Source organism: Lissotriton helveticus, chromosome 4_1 (assembly GCF_964261635.1).
Source record: "Lissotriton helveticus chromosome 4_1, aLisHel1.1, whole genome shotgun sequence".
Lineage (NCBI taxonomy): Eukaryota > Metazoa > Chordata > Amphibia > Caudata > Salamandridae > Lissotriton > Lissotriton helveticus.
In genome coordinates, this window is record NC_136063.1 from 608,178,412 (window position 1) to 608,200,891 (window position 22,480).

General features: G+C 44.7%; 1 protein-coding gene across 1 annotated transcript in view; it reads right to left on the bottom strand.

The window, feature by feature from the left end:
• LOC144828034 (lectin-like) overlaps positions 1–21,515 on the bottom strand; it is a 179,205-nt gene extending 157,690 nt beyond the window's left edge. The window contains exons 1-2 of the mRNA XM_078686170.1: positions 21,392–21,515; positions 5,622–5,710 (exon numbers count right to left, since the gene is read on the bottom strand). Of these exons, the coding sequence (XP_078542296.1) occupies positions 5,622–5,710; positions 21,392–21,515 (213 nt within the window). The remainder of the gene's footprint in view (positions 1–5,621; positions 5,711–21,391) is intronic.
• Positions 21,516–22,480: the final 965 nt, after the last annotated feature.

Below are 22,480 nucleotides of genomic sequence, written 5' to 3' on the forward strand. Positions count from 1 at the left end.
CCACCTATTCGTGTAAAAGCTGCTACTGCATATAAGATATTAGACGTCTCAGCTGACAAATAATGAATGATATCATCTGCAAATAATTCAATTTTGGCATAGCCGCTAATGGGGCACTATCTGGCAGTTTTTGTGAATTTGTATTGCCAAAGGCTCTATAAAAAGCAAAGACAAAAGAGGAAACAGCGGGCTTCCATGTCTGTTCCCGTACCGGATCTTAACTATACCTGCTGATTCCTTATTGATCACAATTCTAGCCTCTGAGCCTGAGTACAATTTGTTTATCATTTTAACCAGTATCTCAGGCAAACCAATCTTAGACAATATAAAAAACAGAGCCTGCAAGTCCACAAGGTCGAATGCCTTTTCTGCATCAAGCATTAAATTTGCTGCCTTGACCTTTTTAACTGGCAGGTGGTCAATGCTTGAGTCAAAAAATATGTGTGGAAGCCATTAATCGATGAAGTATGAAACCTGTCTGATCTTGATGGATCACCTATTGTGCAACAGGAGTCAACCTTGCTGCCCAGATTTTCATCATTATTTTATAATCTATGTTTAAAAGGCTTATGGGTCTATATGAGCCAGTAGTGGTGGGGTCCTTGTCTTTCTTAAGAAAACAGACCACAACCGCTTCTTTAAAATTTTTAGATATAGGTACAATATTTTTTATCAGATTATAAAATGTTGTAAGAAAAGGTAGAAGCAAGAGTTCAAAGGTTTTAAAAACTTCAGCAGGGATACCGTCATTACCTGCGGCTTTTACATTAGCTATAGTTTTGAAAACGTTACTGACTTCAGCTTGTGAGATAGGTTTAGCGCCGAGACACCCATTGGGTATTTGCGCGCTTTAAAAATTGCATTAAATAAATAAATAAATCAAGAAAATCCGTGGGCATTTCAAACAATTCAAATTAATGTATAAGTGATGCTTGAGTAATTTCCTGCGTCTCCTCATAGATCGTTTTGAAATGCTGCAGAAATACCCCTGCAATTTCATCTTTAGAATCTACTACCCTATCCAAATCTCTGATCTGAGTTTTTACTACCCTGGATTTTTGTGGCCTAGGCCAAATGACCAAATGACGTCCTATATGTTGACTCTCTTCATAAACTTTTTGTATATAGGCCTTGCTTCCCTTGATTCCTTGTAGATTAGAAAATTGCTTGAGTTTATCTTTGGCTGCTGCTAGATCTTGCAGGAAACCCATTTTTGAGATTTGGACCTGGCTGTCTTTAAATGAACGCTAGCTTTTTTTTTACCTCTAGCTGCAAGGAAAGAATCCCCTGAGAAGATTGTTTTTATCACCGAGGATGTGTATGCTGTTACCTGACCTATGAAGGCTGCTTTTGAAAGCCTCCCACACTGCAAACACAGGAGCAGAATTCGTATAAACTTAAAATAATTGCTTGATAAAAGACTGCATTGCAGCAATCCACCCCCCATCTTCCATTGCATTTATCTGGAAATAGTTGAGTGGTCAGAAAAGGCATTGGAAATAATATCAGCTTCCCCTCTGGATAACAGATTATCAATCAGAAGAAATGTATTCAAGAGGCGGTCTTGTACCTGGAGGAATAACATGTATAATCTGACTGCCCTGGATGACTTTGACACCAGGGATCCAGGAGAGCAAAATCTTGCTTTATCATGTTGATCAATTTATTTGATTTGAATTTTAGTTGCTTCTTAGCAGGGTTAGAAGTATCTAGACAAATATCTTAAGGAACCCTCAGAAACAGCCAATAAGTCATAAATTTGAAGCAAAGCTGAGGTATCATCGAATATAGGGCCGTATTAGTTCAAGAGATCATACACTACACCTCTACGGTTAATTTGTATGTAAATCTATTGGCCTTTAACATCACAACTAATGTTTAGTACCTGGCAGTTGCTGTTATTAGAAAATATAATAGCCACCCCTGAGCTGACATATTTTCCAGAGAAAAAACTCTTAATTGAACCCCTTGGGAAGGATCAATTTTGGTGAATCAGACCTAATATGACTTTCCTGTAGGAACAACATCTGTGGGGAAAAAGATAGCAACCAAGTCAACATTACGCTTGCTTTTCTTGAATTCAGCCACCCATTCACGTTGCTAATAATTATTTTGATACTATCCATTTATTTAACAGAGTCACAGCGTTTTTCGCACCACAACCACATGAAATTGAATAGCTAAAGCAATATAAAGGAACACAACTGCGTATACAATCAAAAACTTTGATCCACTCATTTTTTTCTGCTACCCCCAACTCCTCCCCCACCCTACCCATCCACGTGGCGAGAGTCCCCCTACCAACGGGCCATGCAGAATCCCTATCCGAAGGATGCCATGAAATTGCACCCTGACCTGTCGGAATCAGGTCCTCAACCACCACCACCCCATCTCCACCAAAAAAGGAGTGAAAAAAAACGGAAAAAAATGAGAAGAGATGAAACAAAAAGGGTTATTGCCACCCTATATACATCATTAGTTTCTAATTGATTTTAAAAAGTCCTGTGTTTTTGAAAGAACATTGAAGATCTTGAATTGTGCTTTCCAGAGAACCTTAAGTTTTGAAGATTGGACAAGGGAGGCTTTTGCCCCAATTGATCTAACTTCAAAGGCAAGCTGTTGAAATGCTTTTCTCTGCCTAGCTGAGGTCATGGAAAAACCTGAGAAAATCTTCAAAGAGGCGTTTTGCAAGACTATGAACGTTTACTGCTGGATCACTCTTGTAAGGGCCTGTTCCTTGATCCAGAAGTTGGAAAAGTTCACCAGAATAGTTTGTGGGAATTTAGTTGCAGGTGGCTGATGAAAAGGAACTCTATGAGCATGCATGATTTTCAAATCTTCAGAAGCAGATGGCAAGATGTGATCTTTGATCAGCATATTAATCAGCTGAGGAACTGATTGTATTTGACCCTGGGATTCACTCCCTTCCGGAATTCCCATAAATCGAAGATTGAAACTTCTTGCAAAATTCGCCATTAACTCTAATTTCAACATCAATTCTGAAATTTTTATAGATTCCGGTTCTGAACGGGATAGCAGAAGTGCCAGTTTGTTCTCAAAGTCTGAGATTCTTTGCTCCGCTGCCTGCAGCTGTTTTGGCAGTGTTGATAAATACTCCTCCATTTTAATAAGCCTTTGTATCCAGAACTTGCTGAACCTTTAGCCTAAGGATCTCCACCAAAATTGTATTGAGCGACTTTTTCACCGCCTCTGGCAAAAGCTCCTGAGATGCACATAGGTTATTAATAGCAGATACTTGCGGTGGGATTTAAGTTCAGTAGCAATGATCCCATGCGAGCTGCAGCTGGAGCTTTGTGCTAAGGAGGGCCTGGAGGAAGATTCATCTGAAGTTCCTGGAGAAGTTGGAGGCGCACAGTCTCTTTCCTCTTGCCCATTACTAGCATCGTCTCTTTCAGATGTTGAAAGCCTAGGCCCTTTTGATGTTATTGTAACCCTGGGTGAAGTATGCGGACGGTGCTCCACGTAGTTCTATAGAGTTTTTTAAAAACTCTGTGGAATTACGCTCCGCCCCAGGCCAACGGAAAGTTTTTAAATTTTCTTTTTTTTAAAACACCTACCTTCTCTGCGGAGCGCCCTCCTGCATGCACAGTTCACGCAAGACGTAATATATACCGGGACGTGAGGAGGAGGATGACAGAAAGAAGGAGACACCGCAGCAAGGAGGAGAGCAGCCCGCAGAGAAGGTAAGTGCTTTCTAAAAAAAATGTATTTTAAGGTTGCTGGCCTCGGCTGTGGGGCGTACTCTGCTCTGCCACATAGTCAGAGTTTTGCTGCAACTTCACATTACCAGCGGAGCGTGGAGTTGGTAAAACTCTGCAAACTCCGCTGGCGGAGCGGAGTATTTGGCCCAGGGTTACTGGTGATAACTCCAACCTGACACCCACACTGGGAACCTTAGTCCCGACATTTGAAAACAAAGGAAAAGTTTTAACTTTTTGAAGAGAGCGGGTCTCGTCATTTTTATCAGGCGTCGCTGAAGTGAAACAAGGGGTTAAATTCTCTAAATTGTTGGAAGTTGAGGAGGATGTATGTGCTTTTTTTTTTGCTTCCGCCATACCCAGCTTGTGCAAAAGTGAGCTACCAACTGCCCCCATGCCCTCCTCTGCGAGAGACTGGCCATGATTGAAGGAAAAGGTAGGTACGCCTACCGAAGTCTCCATCTGCTTGTCTCACCAGCCACTCTATTTTGAGAGACTTAATAACATTGTTTAGGTGGAACAGGAGGAATTGGTGAGGTAATTTTAGTGCGGAGTTGTCCCGTGACAGTAGGGCGCATATGCTGTTAGTGAATATCTAACCACTGTCTGTCTCTAGCTATAATGAGGCAACATGAATCCCCACATGGATCCCCAAAGGCACTGGTGGCTATCAAGGCACTGAGTGAAACAAAGAAGGCAACAGTGCAGAGCACCAACTTTATGAGTTGCCTTACTGCCTCTTTTGCCTGCACCAGTCACAGGAGCTCCTTTCTTTTCCTTTTTTGTTTCCCTTTTCCACCAAAATCACAGGAGCCCACAATGGCGACCAAACATGCCCAGACCTTCTGCTAGGCCTCAATAGCTGACTTGATTCTGCTCGACCCTCTGGACAGAAGAACCCTGGGCGTGAAAAGCTAGCCTTGATGGCTGCTGCAACAAATGTTTTTTTCCCCTTCCCTCCCCTTCTCTTACTTCCCTCTAGTCTCGTCTCGTCTCGACTTGCCTGTAGCTCCTTCATCCTGCTCTAAACAAAAGCAAACTGCCGTATCTATGACCGCCAACCTCCAAATCCCTTTACCTTCGCACAGGAACGGACTGCCGCAGCTCTCAACTTCAACCTAGGCATCCCTTCACTAGCTGAAGCTCCGCAGAGCATCATGCGGGTCTCTGTCGGGGATGGGGGGCGGAACGGAGGATCTGGTTCCACAGTCGTCAGTACCAAGACATGGGGCAGCCGCTGCCAACAACTGCTTCCATTGACTACAGGCATTATCTTCATAAAAGAGGCAGGGTCATGACTTACCATCCAAGAGGTGGATGGATAGACGGGTGCTAATCCAGGAGATCACAAGACATCCCTGGGACATGGGTTCATATAGATTGCTACATATTTCACTATGTAGCCCTTTCAGAGATGGAACCCAATGAAGATATGAATATGGCCATGTCTAGTGAATTTCTATAATACCTCTTAACATTGCACTCAAATATACTGAAAACAAGTCCAAAACTGATATTGTAGGTTTACCACTGGTTTATATTTTACTTCTGTATACATTGGCTGTTACTTTTAACTCAAAACACAATAACAAGATAATTATTAAGAGAGGAAAACAGCAATCAGGATAAAGATAGAAACAATTTAATGAAAAAGACACCAGAAGAAAAAAGAAAAGGGGATCATATAAAAATAGTGAGATGTATAGATGAATGACTAAAAGGAGGAAGCTGATAAAGCAAGATGGAAGTTAGAAGAATGGATAGAAAAAAGGCAAATTGAAAGAGGAGAAGACTGAGCAAGTGAGAGGAAGGCAAGAAAGAAGACTCATATTTAAAAAGTTACAACTGTTGCAGGAAGTCTGATTTACATACTTTCCCATGCCATAAATATTCTTGTCTTACCTCTGCCTCCACCCAAGTTTGGGAAGTCGGAATATATTTGTAGTAACTAGAAAAGCTGGTTGCCCATCCAACTGGGAAGATGTGTTCTCCTGTTAGAATAATGGAGAACAACAGTCTTTACAGACATGCTCAGTTTTCTGTAGCACACATCTTGAGTATGCTAAGGACATTGTTACATCTTCATTTGAGAATGTCATAGCAATACTTTGTACAGATATGAAACATGTTTTTCTGCCACACACTGACTTTGATTCATTCTAAAAATGTCACAATGTGATCAATGCAGAAGATGTGGATAAGAATCTTACTTAGATGGAGAACAGATACTTCCATGCAATCAAATTAATATTAATATACTTGATTTATAAGCATAATTCACAGACTGTCGTAGCCTCTCTGCGCTCTTTGGTTCCTTGGTAAGAAGGCGGACATCTACTCATTTCAGGCTCCGAAGAGAATGGGTCTTCTCACATTTCATCAGGCCCATGTGAGGGTACTTCATAGGGTTTGTATTTAATTACAGTGTGTGAATGTTTGTGTATGCCTCAGTTTTTAAGTAAAGGTAAAGTTTTATTATTTTCTTAGTACAATTGTATTCCTTGGCCTAGCGACTGTGGCCCAGAAGTGCAAAGTCATTTTGCGATTGCAATCCCTGCGGTTCACAAAATCTCATTGTTTGCTATTAAACTCATTTGACAAGTCGGTACACTAATTCTGACTTGCAAAACTGGCATACTAACAGATACTGAATCACTATCAGGAAGCGGCAAGCACGGGAAAGGTTCCCTCCTAAATGCAATTTGTTGTGATATGTGCCAATCGTTTGGTACTGCAATTGCGGTCGTAAACCACTGATCAGTTACCAACACCTCAAAGACTGTGTTATTTAATTCACACACAGGAAGCCTTAGCCTTTGTGAGTGGTGTTGCCAGGCTTAGGGTGAGTACGCAATCAACCAGAGTACCCATGTTTATGGACCCTCAATATGTTCCCAACCAGGAAACTGTTTTTGTTTTTTATAAAAGGCAGTGGTGGTTCTTTTAGAGGAGCAGGGGATGCTTTAAAAAAGTTCTCTTTGAGAATACAAACATTAGGGTGGCAGTCTGCCGCTCCTTGCAGGCCACTATCCTTGTGCATGCAGCCATTCATAGGGAGGATGCAAAGAGCTTACTGCATAATAATACCCATTTGGCAGTTCATTCAGCGAACTACTGTGACTAGAGATTTTGCAAGTTGATCTATCAGTGTATAGGTCACATTACAGAATTAAAAACTCGTTGCAAAAAGTTAATGCATAATGTTCAACCCCTTTTTCCAATCAGTGTTTAGTACACCTCGACCTTTGTGTTCCCTCCCCAGTGCTGATGCATCCTATGTCACAGGGTCAGTGTATTGCAATATCACCGGATGTTCCGTTTGTTAGTGCGTTCTTGAGTCAATGAGCTTTTGCTATCCCGTCCCGTGATCATGTATTCCCTGCTTTAGTGTGCTATTCTCCCAGTTCCAATGTTGCACTGTAGTTGTATTGCTCTAGCAGTCGGTGAGCTGTGGTTTGTATGCTTTAGATGCTGTGATCCCAGTTCCAATGCTGTACTGTAGTTGCCTTGCCCTAGCAGTCAGTGAGCTGTGGTATGCATGCTTTTGATGCTGTGATCCCAGTTCCAATGTTGCACTGTAGTTGTCTTGCCCTAGCAGTCGGTGAGCTGTGGTTTGTATGCTTTAGATGCTATTCTCCCAGTTCCAATGTTGCACTGTAGTTGCCTTGCTCTAGCAGTCGGTGAGCTGTGGTTTGTATGCTTTTGATGCTGTGATCCCTGTTCCGATGTTGCACTGTAGTTGCCTTGCTCTAGCTGTCGGTGAGCTGTGGTTTGTATGCTTTAGATGCTATTCTCCCAGTTCCAATGTTGCACTGTAGTTGTCTTGCCCTAGCAGTCGGTGAGCTGTGGTTTGTATGCTTTAGATGCTATTCTCCCAGTTCCAATGTTGCACTGTAGTTGTCTTGCCCTAGCAGTCGGTGAGCTGTGGTTTGTATGCTTTAGATGCTATTCTCCCAGTTCCAATGTTGCACTGTAGTTGCCTTGCTCTAGCAGTCGGTGAGCTGTGGTTTGTATGCTTTTGATGCTGTGATCCCTGTTCCGATGTTGCACTGTAGTTGCCTTGCTCTAGCAGTCGGTGAGCTGTGGTTTGTATGCTTTAGATGCTATTCTCCCAGTTCCAATGTTGCACTGTAGTTGTCTTGCCCTAGCAGTCGGTGAGCTGTGGTTTGTATGCTTTAGATGCTATTCTCCCAGTTCCAATGTTGCACTGTAGTTGTCTTGCCCTAGCAGTCGGTGAGCTGTGGTTTGTATGCTTTAGATGCTATTCTCCCAGTTCCAATGTTGCACTGTAGTTGCCTTGCTCTAGCAGTCGGTGAGCTGTGGTTTGTATGCTTTTGATGCTGTGATCCCAGTTCCAATGTTGCACTGTAGTTGTCTTGCCCTAGCAGTCGGTGAGCTGTGGTTTGTATGCTTTAGATGCTGTGATCCCAGTTCCAATGTTGCACTGTAGTTGCCTTGCACTAGCAGTCGGTGAGCTGTGGTTTGTATGCTTTAGATGCTGTGATCCCAGTTCCAATGTTGCACAGTAGTTGCCTTGCCCTAGCAGTCAGTGAGCTGTGGTTTGCATGCTTTAGATGCTGTGATCCCACTTCCAATGTTGCACTGTAGTTGCCTTGCTCTAGCAGTCAGTGAGCTGTGGTTTGTATGCTTTAGATTTATTTATTTATTTATTTATTTATTATGCATCTTGTATTGCGCGAACTAAAACCCGGAGGTGTCAAGGCGCCTAACAAAAAAGATCGAAATGCAGGGCACATCTACTCATACGCTTGTGCAAAAAGACGTGTTTTAAGAGCAGCTCTAAAAGTCTGAAGGGAGGGGAGGGACCTTAGCTCTAATGGAAGATCGTTCCACCATTTGGGAGCCAGATGGGAGAAAGCCCTACCGCCCCATCTGGTTTTCCGAGTGCGCGGGACGCGGTGAAGAAGATGATTAGAGGAGTGGAGGTTCCTGCCAGGGATGTAGTAAGACAGGATGGAGCCAATGCCTGTAGGGCTACTTTTCGCCAGAGCCTTATAGACCATACACATGGACTTAAAAACTATCCGCTCCTTAATCGGAAGCCAGTGAAGCTGCTTCCTGGCCAGCGTGGCCGAGGTGCGACGGGGAAGATCAAGGACAAATCTGGCTGCCGCATTCTGGACTACCTGCAAGCGCTGCAACTGACTCTTATTCAGTCCGGCATACAGCGCATTGCAGTAGTCCAGGCGAGAACCCAGAAGAGCGACAGCCAGTTGCCTTCTTGCCTGCAAGGAAAGGTAGTTCCTAATTTTCCTTAGGATGTGGATTATACCCCAACAGGTAGATATCGTCCTGTTGACCTGTTGGCACATACCAAGGATGGGGTCAATCATAACCCCGAGATTTTTAGCCGAGGAGGTGGGTTTAGGGCAGGCACCCAATGAATCAGGCCACCACTCCATGGACCAAATGTCTTCCTTTCCGCCGAACACCATCACCTCGGTCTTCTCCCCATTCAATTTCAGTGAGTTGTAAATCATCCACTGGCTGACAGCCTCCATACAAGATCTAAAACTGGAGGATGTCAGCTCGGTTGACTGGGAGAAGGACACGAGGATCTGGGTGTCATCCGCGTAGGAGACTACCTCCATCCCAAAGGATCTAATAAGTCTGGCAAGGGGGGTCACATAGATGTTGAAAAGGGTGGGGCTAAGCGCCGACCCCTGAGGGACCCCACATTGCACAGACAGGGATGGAGATAGAAATTTTCCCAGCATTACCCTCTGCTCTCTATGATCGAGAAAAGAGGAGAGCAACCCCAGGGCTGCCCCCCGGACCCCAATCTCACCCAGTCGAGATGTTAGGACACGGGGAGACAGGGTATCGAAGGCAGCCGTGAGGTCCAGAAGGATCAGGAGGGATGTCCGACCCCCATCCACGCTCATACGGATGGAATCGAGCACCAGGGTGAGGGCGGACTCGGTGCTATGTTCCCTCCTGAAACTATGCTAGTGAAGTAGTGTGGCTCACTGGTTAGAGGCGGCAGACCCGAGAGCAGAGGACGGCCCGGGACCAGGGTTCGATTCCCGGCGCGGCAGGTTTCTGGACCAGGGTCAGCGGACTCGATAATTCTCTCGCCTCGGTGCCCACTCTGATCAGCGTTCACACTCGGCAACTCTGGGCATTAGCTTGCCTCATCTTCACTAACGGCCCCACCAGACCGCCGGGGATGCCTGGTCTCACCCTGGAGATACCCATTAAGGGACCATCTCTCAGGGAAGCCAGGAAGGGTTTCGCAGCGGTCGAAGCGCCTTGGGACCCTACGGGTAAGTAGTGCGCTATATAAATGCCTATACATTTACATTTACATATGCTGGGAAGGATCCAGGCAGCCCGAGTTCTCTACGAAGACAGCAAGATGCCCATTTAAATGGGCCTCAAGCATCTTTGCGGGGGCCGGGAGCAGTGAGATGGGGCGGAAGTTCTTTAATACCCCTTGATCTAGAGAGGGTTTCTTAAGCAGAGGTTTTACCACCGCATTTTTCCACTGCTGTGGAAAGACACCCTCCCTCATTACCCCATTCATGATGTCAAGCAAAGGGGGTAAGAGAGATCCTCTACACTGCTTCAGGATCTTAAGAGGGCAAGCATCCAGCGGAGACCCTGACTTCGTTTTGTCAAGCAGCGTCTCAAGATCTTGTAGAGACAGCGGAGGAAAGGATTCCAGACAGCCGGCCGAAGGAAGCTCAGCCGAGGCAACATCCAAGACCACTGTGGCCGGTGGCTCAGCCGTTGATAGCCTCTGTGACTCCAAGGAAGTATAGATGTCCGATATTTTGGACTGAAAGAAGAGAGCTATGTCATTGCAGAGCTCCTGAGATGAAATAACAGGATCGGGGACCTGGAGAGATGTAAGAGAGTCCGCGATCCTGAAGAGCTCTTTGGGAGATGACAGGGAAGAAGTCAGGGCCGTAAAGTAGTCTTGTTTGGTCCCAATAACTTCCACCTTATATCTTTTGAGCAGGATTTTATGGGCTTCCCTGTCTTTTAGATCCCAACTAGCATGCCATCGACGCTCCTGCCTCCTTACTTCCTGTCTAAGGAGTCTTAGTTGTTCCGAGAACCAGGGAGCTGAAGTTCTTTTTCTGGCAGAATAACAGGACCGAGCCGGTGCCAGTTCGTCCAAAGCCTCTGTAAGAATTTTCTCATAATGCGGCACCGCCAGAGAAAGATCCATCTCCCGAATAGAAGACAAACTAGGAATCCACGGGTCAAAGGAATGGTCCCCGATGTTTTTAAGATTCCTACGTACTTCAAAAGTACTCGGAACTTTCCTAAGAATTTCCTGGCTAGGAAAGGCCACGTTAAAAGGAACGCTGCTGAGGAACATGCTGTGATCCCTGTTCCAATGTTGCACTGTAGTTGCCTTGCTCTAGCAGTCGGTGACCTGTGGTTTGTATGCTTTAGATGCTGTGATCCCAGTTCCGATGTTGCACTGTAGTTGCCTTGCTCTAGCAGTCGGTGAGCTGTGGTGTGTATGCTTTTGGTGCTGTGATCCCAGTTCCGATGTTGCACTGTAGTTGCCTTGCTCTAGCAGTCGGTGAGCTGTGGTTTGTATGCTTTAGATGCTGTGATCCCAGTTCCAATGCTGTACTGTAGTTGCCTTGCTCTAGCAGTCGGTGAGCTGTGGTTTGTATGCTTTCGATGCTGTGATCCCAGTTCCGATGTTGCACTGTAGTTGCCTTGCTCTAGCAGTCGGTGAGCTGTGGTTTGTATGCTTTAGATGCTGTGACCCAGTTCCAATGTTGCACTGTAGTTGCCTTGCTCTAGCAGTCGGTGAGCTGTGGTTTGTATGCTTTAGATGCTGTGATCCCATTCCAATGTTGCACTGTAGTTGCCTTGCTCTAGCAGTCGGTGAGCTGTGGTTTGTATGCTTTTGATGCTGTGATCCCAGTGCCGATGTTGCACCGGGGTTGCCTTGCTCTAGCAGTCGGTGAGCTGTGGTTTGTATGCTTTAGATGCTGTGATCCCAGTTCCAATGTTGCACTGTAGTTACCTTGCTCTAGCAGTCGGTGACCTGTGGTTTGTATGCTTTAGATACTATTCTCCCAGTTCCAATGTTGCACTGTAGTTGCCTTGCCCTAGCAGTCAGTGAGCTGTGGTTTGCATGCTTTAGATGCTGTGATCCCAGTTCCAATGTTGCACTGTAGTTGCCTTGCTCTAGCAGTCGGTGAGCTGTGGTTTGTATGCTTTAGATGCTGTGATCCCAGTTCCAATGCTGCACTGTAGTTGCCTTGCTCTAGCAGTCGGTGAGCTGTGGTTTGTATTCTTTCGATGCTGTGATCCCAGTTCCGATGTTGCACTGTAGTTGCCTTGCTCTAGCAGTCTGTGAGCTGTGGTTTGTATGCTTTAGATGCTGTGATCCCAGTTCCAATGTTGCACTGTAGTTGCCTTGCTCTAGCAGTCGGTGCAGCTATGGTTTGTATGCTTTTGATGCTGTGATCCCAGTTCCGATGTTGCACTGTAGTTGCCTTGCTCTAGCAGTCGGTGAGCTGTGGTTTGTATGCTTTAGATGCTGTGATCCCATTCCAATGTTGCACTGTAGTTGTCTTGCCCTAGCAGTCGGTGAGCTGTGGTTTGTATGCTTTAGATGCTATTCTCCCAGTTACAATGTTGCACTGTAGTTGCCTTGCTCTAGCAGTCGGTGAGCTGTGGTTTGTATGCTTTTGATGCTGTGATCCCAGTTCCAATGTTGCACTGTAGTTGTCTTGCCCTAGCAGTCGGTGAGCTGTGGTTTGTATGCTTTAGATGCTGTGATCCCAGTTCCAATGTTGCACTGTAGTTGCCTTGCTCTAGCAGTCGGTGAGCTGTGGTTTGTATGCTTTAGATGCTGTGACCCAGTTCCAATGTTGCACTGTAGTTGCCTTGCTCTAGCAGTCGGTGAGCTGTGGTTTGTATGCTTTAGATGCTGTGATCCCATTCCAATGTTGCACTGTAGTTGCCTTGCTCTAGCAGTCGGTGAGCTGTGGTTTGTATGCTTTTGATGCTGTGATCCCAGTGCCGATGTTGCACCGGGGTTGCCTTGCTCTAGCAGTCGGTGAGCTGTGGTTTGTATGCTTTAGATGCTGTGATCCCAGTTCCAATGTTGCACTGTAGTTACCTTGCTCTAGCAGTCGGTGACCTGTGGTTTGTATGCTTTAGATACTATTCTCCCAGTTCCAATGTTGCACTGTAGTTGCCTTGCCCTAGCAGTCAGTGAGCTGTGGTTTGCATGCTTTAGATGCTGTGATCCCAGTTCCAATGTTGCACTGTAGTTGCCTTGCTCTAGCAGTCGGTGAGCTGTGGTTTGTATGCTTTAGATGCTGTGATCCCAGTTCCAATGCTGCACTGTAGTTGCCTTGCTCTAGCAGTCGGTGAGCTGTGGTTTGTATTCTTTCGATGCTGTGATCCCAGTTCCGATGTTGCACTGTAGTTGCCTTGCTCTAGCAGTCTGTGAGCTGTGGTTTGTATGCTTTAGATGCTGTGATCCCAGTTCCAATGTTGCACTGTAGTTGCCTTGCTCTAGCAGTCGGTGCAGCTATGGTTTGTATGCTTTTGATGCTGTGATCCCAGTTCCGATGTTGCACTGTAGTTGCCTTGCTCTAGCAGTCGGTGAGCTGTGGTTTGTATGCTTTAGATGCTGTGATCCCATTCCAATGTTGCACTGTAGTTGTCTTGCCCTAGCAGTCGGTGAGCTGTGGTTTGTATGCTTTAGATGCTATTCTCCCAGTTACAATGTTGCACTGTAGTTGCCTTGCTCTAGCAGTCGGTGAGCTGTGGTTTGTATGCTTTTGATGCTGTGATCCCAGTTCCAATGTTGCACTGTAGTTGTCTTGCCCTAGCAGTCGGTGAGCTGTGGTTTGTATGCTTTAGATGCTGTGATCCCAGTTCCAATGTTGCACTGTAGTTGCCTTGCTCTAGCAGTCGGTGAGCTGTGGTTTGTATGCTTTAGATGCCGTGATCCCAGTTCCAATGTTGCACTGTAGTTGCCTCGCTCTAGCAGTCGGTGAGCTGTGGTTTGTATGTTTTTGATGCTGTGATCCCAGTTCCAATGTTGCACTGTAGTTGTCTTGCCCTAGCAGTCAGTGAGCTGTGGTTTGTATGCTTTAGATGCTGAGATCCGAGTTCCAATGTTGCACTGTAGTTGCCTTGCTCTAGCAGTCGGTGAGCTGTGGTTTGTATGCTTTAGATGCTGTGATCCTAGTTCCAATGTTGCACTGTAGTTGCCTTTCCCTAGCAGTCAGTGAGCTGTGGTTTGCATGCTTTAGATGCTGTGATCCCATTTCCAATGTTGCACTGTAGTTGCCTTGCTCTAGCAGTCAGTGAGCTGTGGTTTGTATGCTTTAGGTGCTGTGATCCCTGTTCCAATGTTGCACTGTAGTTGCCTTGCTCTAGCAGTCGGTGACCTGTGGTTTGTATGCTTTAGATGCTCTGATCCCAGTTCCGATGTTGCACTGTAGTTGCCTTGCTCTAGCAGTCGGTGAGCTGTGGTGTGTATGCTTTTGATGATGTGATCCCAGTGCCGATGTTGCACCGGGGTTGCCTTGCTCTAGCAGTCGGTGAGCTGTGGTTTGTATGCTTTAGATGCTGTGATCCCAGTTCCAATGTTGCACTGTAGTTACCTTGCTCTAGCAGTCGGTGACCTGTGGTTTGTATGCTTTAGATACTATTCTCCCAGTTCCAATGTTGCACTGTAGTTGCCTTGCCCTAGCAGTCAGTGAGCTGTGGTTTGCATGCTTTAGATGCTGTGATCCCAGTTCCAATGTTGCACTGTAGTTGCCTTGCTCTAGCAGTCGGTGAGCTGTGGTTTGTATGCTTTAGATGCTGTGATCCCAGTTCCAATGCTGCACTGTAGTTGCCTTGCTCTAGCAGTCGGTGAGCTGTGGTTTGTATTCTTTCGATGCTGTGATCCCAGTTCCGATGTTGCACTGTAGTTGCCTTGCTCTAGCAGTCTGTGAGCTGTGGTTTGTATGCTTTAGATGCTGTGATCCCAGTTCCAATGTTGCACTGTAGTTGCCTTGCTCTAGCAGTCGGTGCAGCTATGGTTTGTATGCTTTTGATGCTGTGATCCCAGTTCCGATGTTGCACTGTAGTTGCCTTGCTCTAGCAGTCGGTGAGCTGTGGTTTGTATGCTTTAGATGCTGTGATCCCATTCCAATGTTGCACTGTAGTTGTCTTGCCCTAGCAGTCGGTGAGCTGTGGTTTGTATGCTTTAGATGCTATTCTCCCAGTTACAATGTTGCACTGTAGTTGCCTTGCTCTAGCAGTCGGTGAGCTGTGGTTTGTATGCTTTTGATGCTGTGATCCCAGTTCCAATGTTGCACTGTAGTTGTCTTGCCCTAGCAGTCGGTGAGCTGTGGTTTGTATGCTTTAGATGCTGTGATCCCAGTTCCAATGTTGCACTGTAGTTGCCTTGCTCTAGCAGTCGGTGAGCTGTGGTTTGTATGCTTTAGATGCCGTGATCCCAGTTCCAATGTTGCACTGTAGTTGCCTCGCTCTAGCAGTCGGTGAGCTGTGGTTTGTATGTTTTTGATGCTGTGATCCCAGTTCCAATGTTGCACTGTAGTTGTCTTGCCCTAGCAGTCAGTGAGCTGTGGTTTGTATGCTTTAGATGCTGAGATCCCAGTTCCAATGTTGCACTGTAGTTGCCTTGCTCTAGCAGTCGGTGAGCTGTGGTTTGTATGCTTTAGATGCTGTGATCCTAGTTCCAATGTTGCACTGTAGTTGCCTTGCCCTAGCAGTCAGTGAGCTGTGGTTTGCATGCTTTAGATGCTGTGATCCCATTTCCAATGTTGCACTGTAGTTGCCTTGCTCTAGCAGTCAGTGAGCTGTGGTTTGTATGCTTTAGGTGCTGTGATCCCTGTTCCAATGTTGCACTGTAGTTGCCTTGCTCTAGCAGTCGGTGACCTGTGGTTTGTATGCTTTAGATGCTCTGATCCCAGTTCCGATGTTGCACTGTAGTTGCCTTGCTCTAGCAGTCGGTGAGCTGTGGTGTGTATGCTTTTGATGATGTGATCCCAGTTCCGATGTTGCACTGTAGTTGCCTTGCTCTATCAGTCGGTGAGCTGTGGTTTGTATGCTTTAGATGCTGTGATCCCAGTTCCAATGCTGTACTGTAGTTGCCTTGCTCTAGCAGTCGGTGAGCTGTGGTTTGTATGCTTTCGATGCTGTGATCCCAGTTCCGATGTTGCACTGTAGTTGCCTTGCTCTAGCAGTCGGTGAGCTGTGGTTTGTATGCTTTAGATGCTGTGATCCCAGGTCCAATGTTGCACTGTAGTTGCCTTGCTCTAGCAGTCGGTGAGCTATGGTTTGTATGCTTTTGATGCTGTGATCCCAGTTCCGATGTTGCACTGTAGTTGCCTTGCTCTAGCAGTCGGTGAGCTGTGGTTTGTATGCTTTAGATGCTGTGATCCCATTCCAATGTTGCACTGTAGTTGCCTTGCTCTAGCAGTCGGTGAGCTGTGGTTTGTATGCTTTTGATGCTATGATACCATTCCAATGTTGCACTGTAGTTTTGCCTTGCTCTGGCAGTCGGTGAGCTGTGTTGTGTATGCTTTAGATGCCGTGATTCCAGTTCCAATGTTGCACTGTAGTTGCCTTGCTCTAGCAGTCGGTGAGCTGTGGATTGTATGCTTTAAATGCTGTGATCCCAGTTCCAATGTTGCACTGTAGTTGCCTTGCTCTAGCAGTCGGTGACCTGCGGTTTGTATGCTTTAGATGCTGTGATTCCAGTTCCAATGTTGCACTGTAGTTGCCTTGCTCTAGTAGTCGGTGACCTGTGGGTTGTATGCTTTTGATGCTATGATCCCATTCCAATGTTGCACAGCAGTTGCCTTGCTCTAGCAGTCGGTGAGCTGTGGATTGTATGCTTTAGATGCTGTGATCCCAGTTCCTGAATCAGTATATTCAGTGTCCCACTGCTTGCTTATCCTCTCCTCATCTCCACTCTATGCCATGCTGTATTCCATGTGATGTAGTTGTCCCACTGGAGCTGTATTTTTATTGTTATGCTATCAGTAGCATGTTGTAGTTCGTGTGCTATTATTGTGGTAGTGTTTTAGTCCTGGCAGTGTTCAAGTCTTGGTAGCACGGGGCTGGGTTAGTATTGTAGATGTAATCTAGTGTTATGTTGTTACAGCACTGCGTACAGACCTGAATGGTTGGTAACAGTTGATGAGCAAAAGTAAAGCAACATGTGATGTCTCGACCGACCCTTAAGGGGAATGGTCTGACAAATATTGATAGAGGAAAATGAAGAGAGAAGGAAGGGGCGCTAGTAGGTATAGAATCAACCCCGCTCTGTCTGTGGGTATCTTTTTATGTGTGGAGTTCTGGACTCGATCGTAAAATTACTATTTGTAAAATTAAACTTGCTCTGTGTGAATACCAAAAAAGTAGTTAACTTACACGAAAGTAGAAGTTTATTTTTGTGAATCTGGGCTGACGAATTATGAGCTTTCCCAGTCATGTCCTAGCTTTTTTATTGTTTTTTGGCAATCATAGCTAATTTTGATTATACACGTGGTATTAGGAAGTAATGGTACTCAGAAGCTGAAGAGTCACTGTAAGCGCTCTGCATAATTGATCTTCACCCATGTGATTTTTTTTTGCCTGTGTTCATCTGTAGATTTGCATTCAAAAATATAAACAACAAACAACATACTGACGCATGAGAGTCTGAAGCCGCAGACTGGGAGACTGAAACCGAGTTATGTCTGATTTGTTTTCCTTTTAAGATAGTGTCACTAGAAACGCCAAAAATGCACACGTCTCCATAAAGATCATAGGCCTGCTTGCACCTGTAGCTGTTTTTATCAGTCAAGACAACTTCAGTATGATCCAATACTAAAAGAACTATGTGATAAAATTATTTGTATGCCAAGAAAACGCAGAACTGTCGAGATGTAAAAGTCTTATTTGAAAATATAGCTCTAATAAAGCTAAACAGTTCAACTTTAAGCAATCCGTGCTGTTGTACTGACATTCTTCGTAGGCATGTCAGCCCTTCGGAGGTTGCTTACAGTAACTCCTGCAGCTTGAAAGCCTCTGCATCTACATTGAAGGTAAATACATTTTATTTCTAAACCAAGTCTTTCTTTTTCTTTTCCCACGTCCTTTTCATGAAGTCCTTAGGACGCTCTCAATAAACTTTTTATGGTGTCTTTATACCCCACGTTTGGTCCTCCTCATCCCTTAACACGTAAGTTTGTATTGTGTACAATAGGGCATTGGATTCCCTTACCTTCAAATAATACCTTGCACTAAATACAGTTTTTATTACATCAAAAAAGTAATGAAAATGCTGCTGTGTTAATAATACAGAAAACCTTACCTGCGCTGTATGAGAACATCGCACAGAGCAGAATTATTTTGCCAGCAACTTCCCACATGTTTGGGTATCTTCTGAAAATAGGAGCAACAAAGAGTCACAATACATACAATACTTACTGTCCGTATATTACACACAAAATAGTACTCATTTGTGTACACGCTAAAACACTGGACATTTTAAATTGGCTCACAATTTCATATTGCACAGGTTTTAATATTGATAGCTGTAAATATGGATGTGTAACAAACACAAGGTGTTCATGGAGAAGGAGGGGATCATGATATGTTAGCAGAGAGTCCAACTTTTGGGTGAAGTCAATGACTTGGTAGCAGATGGGGAGGAGAGCATTGAGCACATTATCAAGGTGGGGGTAATAGGGGAGGTGGGGGATGGATAGTAAGGAGACTGAAGGAAAATACAAACCAGGCAGGATAAAGACAGGGATTCGGGGTAGGGCCATCTTTGAGGATGCTGAATGTCTAGTGACAAGGAAAATGGGGAATATACTACTTGCACCTAAATGACAGGAAAGTTAAGGAAATATGCAGGGCAAGAGGAAAGGGGCCTTTGATGTGACTCAAAAATATCAATTTGCATTCAATATGAGGGAGCTCTTTGCCCATCCACACATTTCCCTTAGGATACAATGTAAACATATAACAGTGCTTCTGCAATCACCAATGCACTGTCTAGACATTACAGATTACAAACGACTGCCATCACACTACTCTAGAGGGAAACATTACAAATACATTAAGTAAAACGTTTATAGCATATCTAAAATAACTGTAATCTATAAAAATAAAATAGGTTTCTAAACAAATGATATGTAAGCAAACACAAATACCTGCACACCATACACTTTCCCTAATTTTTCATGTGAATCGTTTCTTCTATATCACCTCCAGATGAGATATAATTTCTGGATAGACCTCAAAGTAGGAGATGTTGTGGTTCATGATTGGATTTGAACAAGAGGGTCACCATACATGTATCTCCTGGGTTTAGGAAAATAGACCTGCATCTGTATATCTAAAATCACGTGGGACACAAACTGCAAAGTTAACAAATCGCAGTATGGCACAGCTCAGTGGATATTCTGCCCAATGCTAGGTCAATATATAAGTCAGCATTCCTCGTAGCGGAAGACCAAATATTGAACAATACTGGACTAACCTGATTTCAATTATTTTCAGTAGTTTTACCTATGTTGGCTACACCACAGGAATTCTGTAAAATGGTCCATGCGAGGAGAGAGTTTTCAGTAAATGGTCAGTAGATTTAAGGCATCATTTAGAGTTTGGGGATGTGTCACTCCATCACCAATGTGTGCCTTAATACAAAGGCCATTGAATACAAAGCACTTGTAATAAGGTGTCAGGGTATCCATCACATTTGTGATGGAGTAGCCTCTGTGCCACCCTCTAAATTGGGCCCTCAGTCCTATAACCATTCTCTTTCTCTCTACAACCATAGCAGCTTCTGTGATACAATACTCACAGACCACCATCAGGCATTCTAGTGTTTTAGTTCCCCTCTTTTCTACAAAGCTCTAGTTACTGTCAATGAACATGCATACTTTCCGTTCCTAATCTCTCACCCTCTCAGTGTTATGTTTTCTCTATTTTAGTGAAACCCTTAGCACTGCCTCAGTCAACCTCAGATCTCTTCACAGGTCCTGACAAGGCCCCTGTCCTCTCACTGAGCCCCATGAGGCTCACTTGGACTCTGCAGCTAGGGGAGTCTTAGGGCCTGATTCGGTTCATTCCAACCCGTGCGCAAACCCGTTTATGCTTGGGTCAGAATTACAAGTTTGGCTGTATGTAATGCTCGCGATAATAATCAGATTCGTTGAATACCTCAACTGCTGTCAGATTTTGGCTGGTCAAACCTTCGAAATTTTAGGTGGGGAAAATCATGCAGTATTTACTGTGCCATGCGATTTTGTTGTGTAAAGCACCAAAACCTGCATGCTATTTCCCACAAACTCATAATGGGTGTTATTTATTGCACCCTACCAATAATGTACCCCATGGTGTTGTTTTATATCAGGTGCCATAAATAATACCTAAACTCGTAATCAGACCCTCAGACCCTAAAACATGGAGGCCTAAAGGGTCACAAGGTAAGTCATGAGGAAATGCACCGGCACATGCATTTTAACATATTTGTTTACAGTCAGTAATGTGGTACTCAGTTCGTTTTAATGCAACGAGCACACCATCACCCTACTTCCCTTCTGACCTCTCTGAAATCTTTGGTCTCTTGTGGCCGCTAATTATAACCTACATGTTGGTGAGAGCAGCATTAGATGAGATCTGTGCCTTAAACCTCAAAAAGCACTTTGTGCAAACATATGTAAATGTGCAAATGTAAATGCATATGTGCATATTCACAGCAGTTGGACATACATCAATTTCAGATCTAGCTACGTGATTTAGAAAGTGAGGTAATTTAAATAAAGCCCTGCTTCCCTGCACCCACCGCTAGAAGGGCAATAAATACTCTGGTAATAAAAGTGAACTCCTTTGAACTCAAAAAGAAAGGGAACTGAAGAGTTTGAGAGCAGGAGTTTGCTTTGGGTGTTGTTAGGTCGAGCATTTGAGACCTATTGTATATACTTTAGTATACACTCCTTTTTGGGCTCACCTTCTTTTCATTGGCTTCTATCAGTGTCCTTGAAAATCCTTTTTTCAAAGTGGTTCATCTTTCCTATTAGACCCTCCTTTTTTTTGGTTGTTCACTCCCATGGAGTAAGTCCGCAGGACTTTCAGGCTTCCAGTATCCAATTTTAACATATGTTTAGGGACTACTTTTCCCTTAGGGTAAGAGCCTTTAGTACCCATGCTGGATGTTTTCAGTTGCTCCGAGCACCGAGCTCTGTTTGTGTAAACAGGGCTGTAATTTGCATCTCCTCACATTTTCTGTCCATTGAAAAAAACGGAGATCAAATGTCAGACACTATTTTCGTTTTTAAGGTAATGTTCTTCCTCAGACTTCAAAGTGAGAAGATTTTTCACTTCCCCAAAAACCATCCTGATTTGCTGCTGTGCCTGTCCTACCTTTAGCAATTCTCATTCCCCACTTCGTTTTTTTTTTTTTAATTCAAAGTATTTTATTGAAAATAAAATGTTTGCATATACAATACAATACAGTTTGAAACATTTACTTGGCTGTTTAGTTTTTAGGTGGAGAAGAAAGAGAAAGAAGAAAGAGGGGGGGGGGGTTATTGTTCCAGATGAGCGTCTAGGGCTGCCCACATCCCCTTTCTTGCTGTATGGTTGGCCAGTTGGTGGTTTGCGGTCTGCCCCCCGCAGGAAGGTCACCCAGTTAAACCAACGTTTGAAAGTGGCTTTCCCAGTGTCCTTCCAGTTACCCAAGATAGTTTTGGCGGCAGCTGTGAGCAGGACATCCACTAGGTCACTGTTTCCTTTCGAGTCAAGCGATGTGTCCATGAAGGCCATGGTGATGCCTGGTAGGCTGCGTATGATTTGGCTGCCTGTGAGTGTGTCTATGAATTCGTGTACCCTGCGTCAAAAGACCTTAACCTTGGGGCATTCGTATATAACGTGTGCTAGATCCCCCCTAACCTTTTGGCAGTTCCAGCAGGTGTCACTGTCTCTGGCTCCCACTGTCTCTATTTTGGCTGGTGTCCAGTGTAGTCTATGCAGTAGCCAGTATTTTGTTTGGGCTAGCTGGGGTGTAACTTTGTTTTTTGACGCCGAATTCCATAGTTTGGCTTTTCCTGGCTCGTTTTTAACTTCCTCGTGGCCGGTATCTGGAAAAGACCAGCTGTTGTGCTCCGATCAGAGCTGCTGCAATCACACATGAAGCTGGTTTTTAAAGCACTTCCCTCACTGACTAGCGGAAAAGCAGGCGGCCTCCAATTCGAGCTTCAGGAGGGCTGATTGTCGTGAACATGACATCTGGATGAAAGGGATGCTTGGCCAGCTTTCTCTTGCCTTCTACAAGGTATGTATGCACTTCCACAAAGAGCCCTTAATATATCTGTTGCCGCCACCTCAGAGGAACAAGCGCACAATTTGGATGTCCCCACTCAGGGGCACGTCAGGGCATTAATAAGAGGCTCAGAGGAGTTCTGGGAAGATATTTTGATTTAGGCAGCAAGATATGACAAGTAAATAAATCAGAACAGAACGGAAAACCAGAAATACCAAGCGGCAGCACGTCACTGCCAACACACTTCCTCCCCACTGTTAAGAATAGGACAACCAGATTGTCAGGTCATGTTTCGAATCGCTGATGCCTTTTCATGTTGTTTGTGGCATGCCGTGCAGTGGCTGGATGGTGGGTGAAACAGGGTGACATAACAAGGAGTTCTTTACAGATGCCGGCTGAACATGATTGTTGTAACTACGGCACTTTGTCATTTTTATTGAGTTTGATATGGAGACTTAAGACGCCTCTT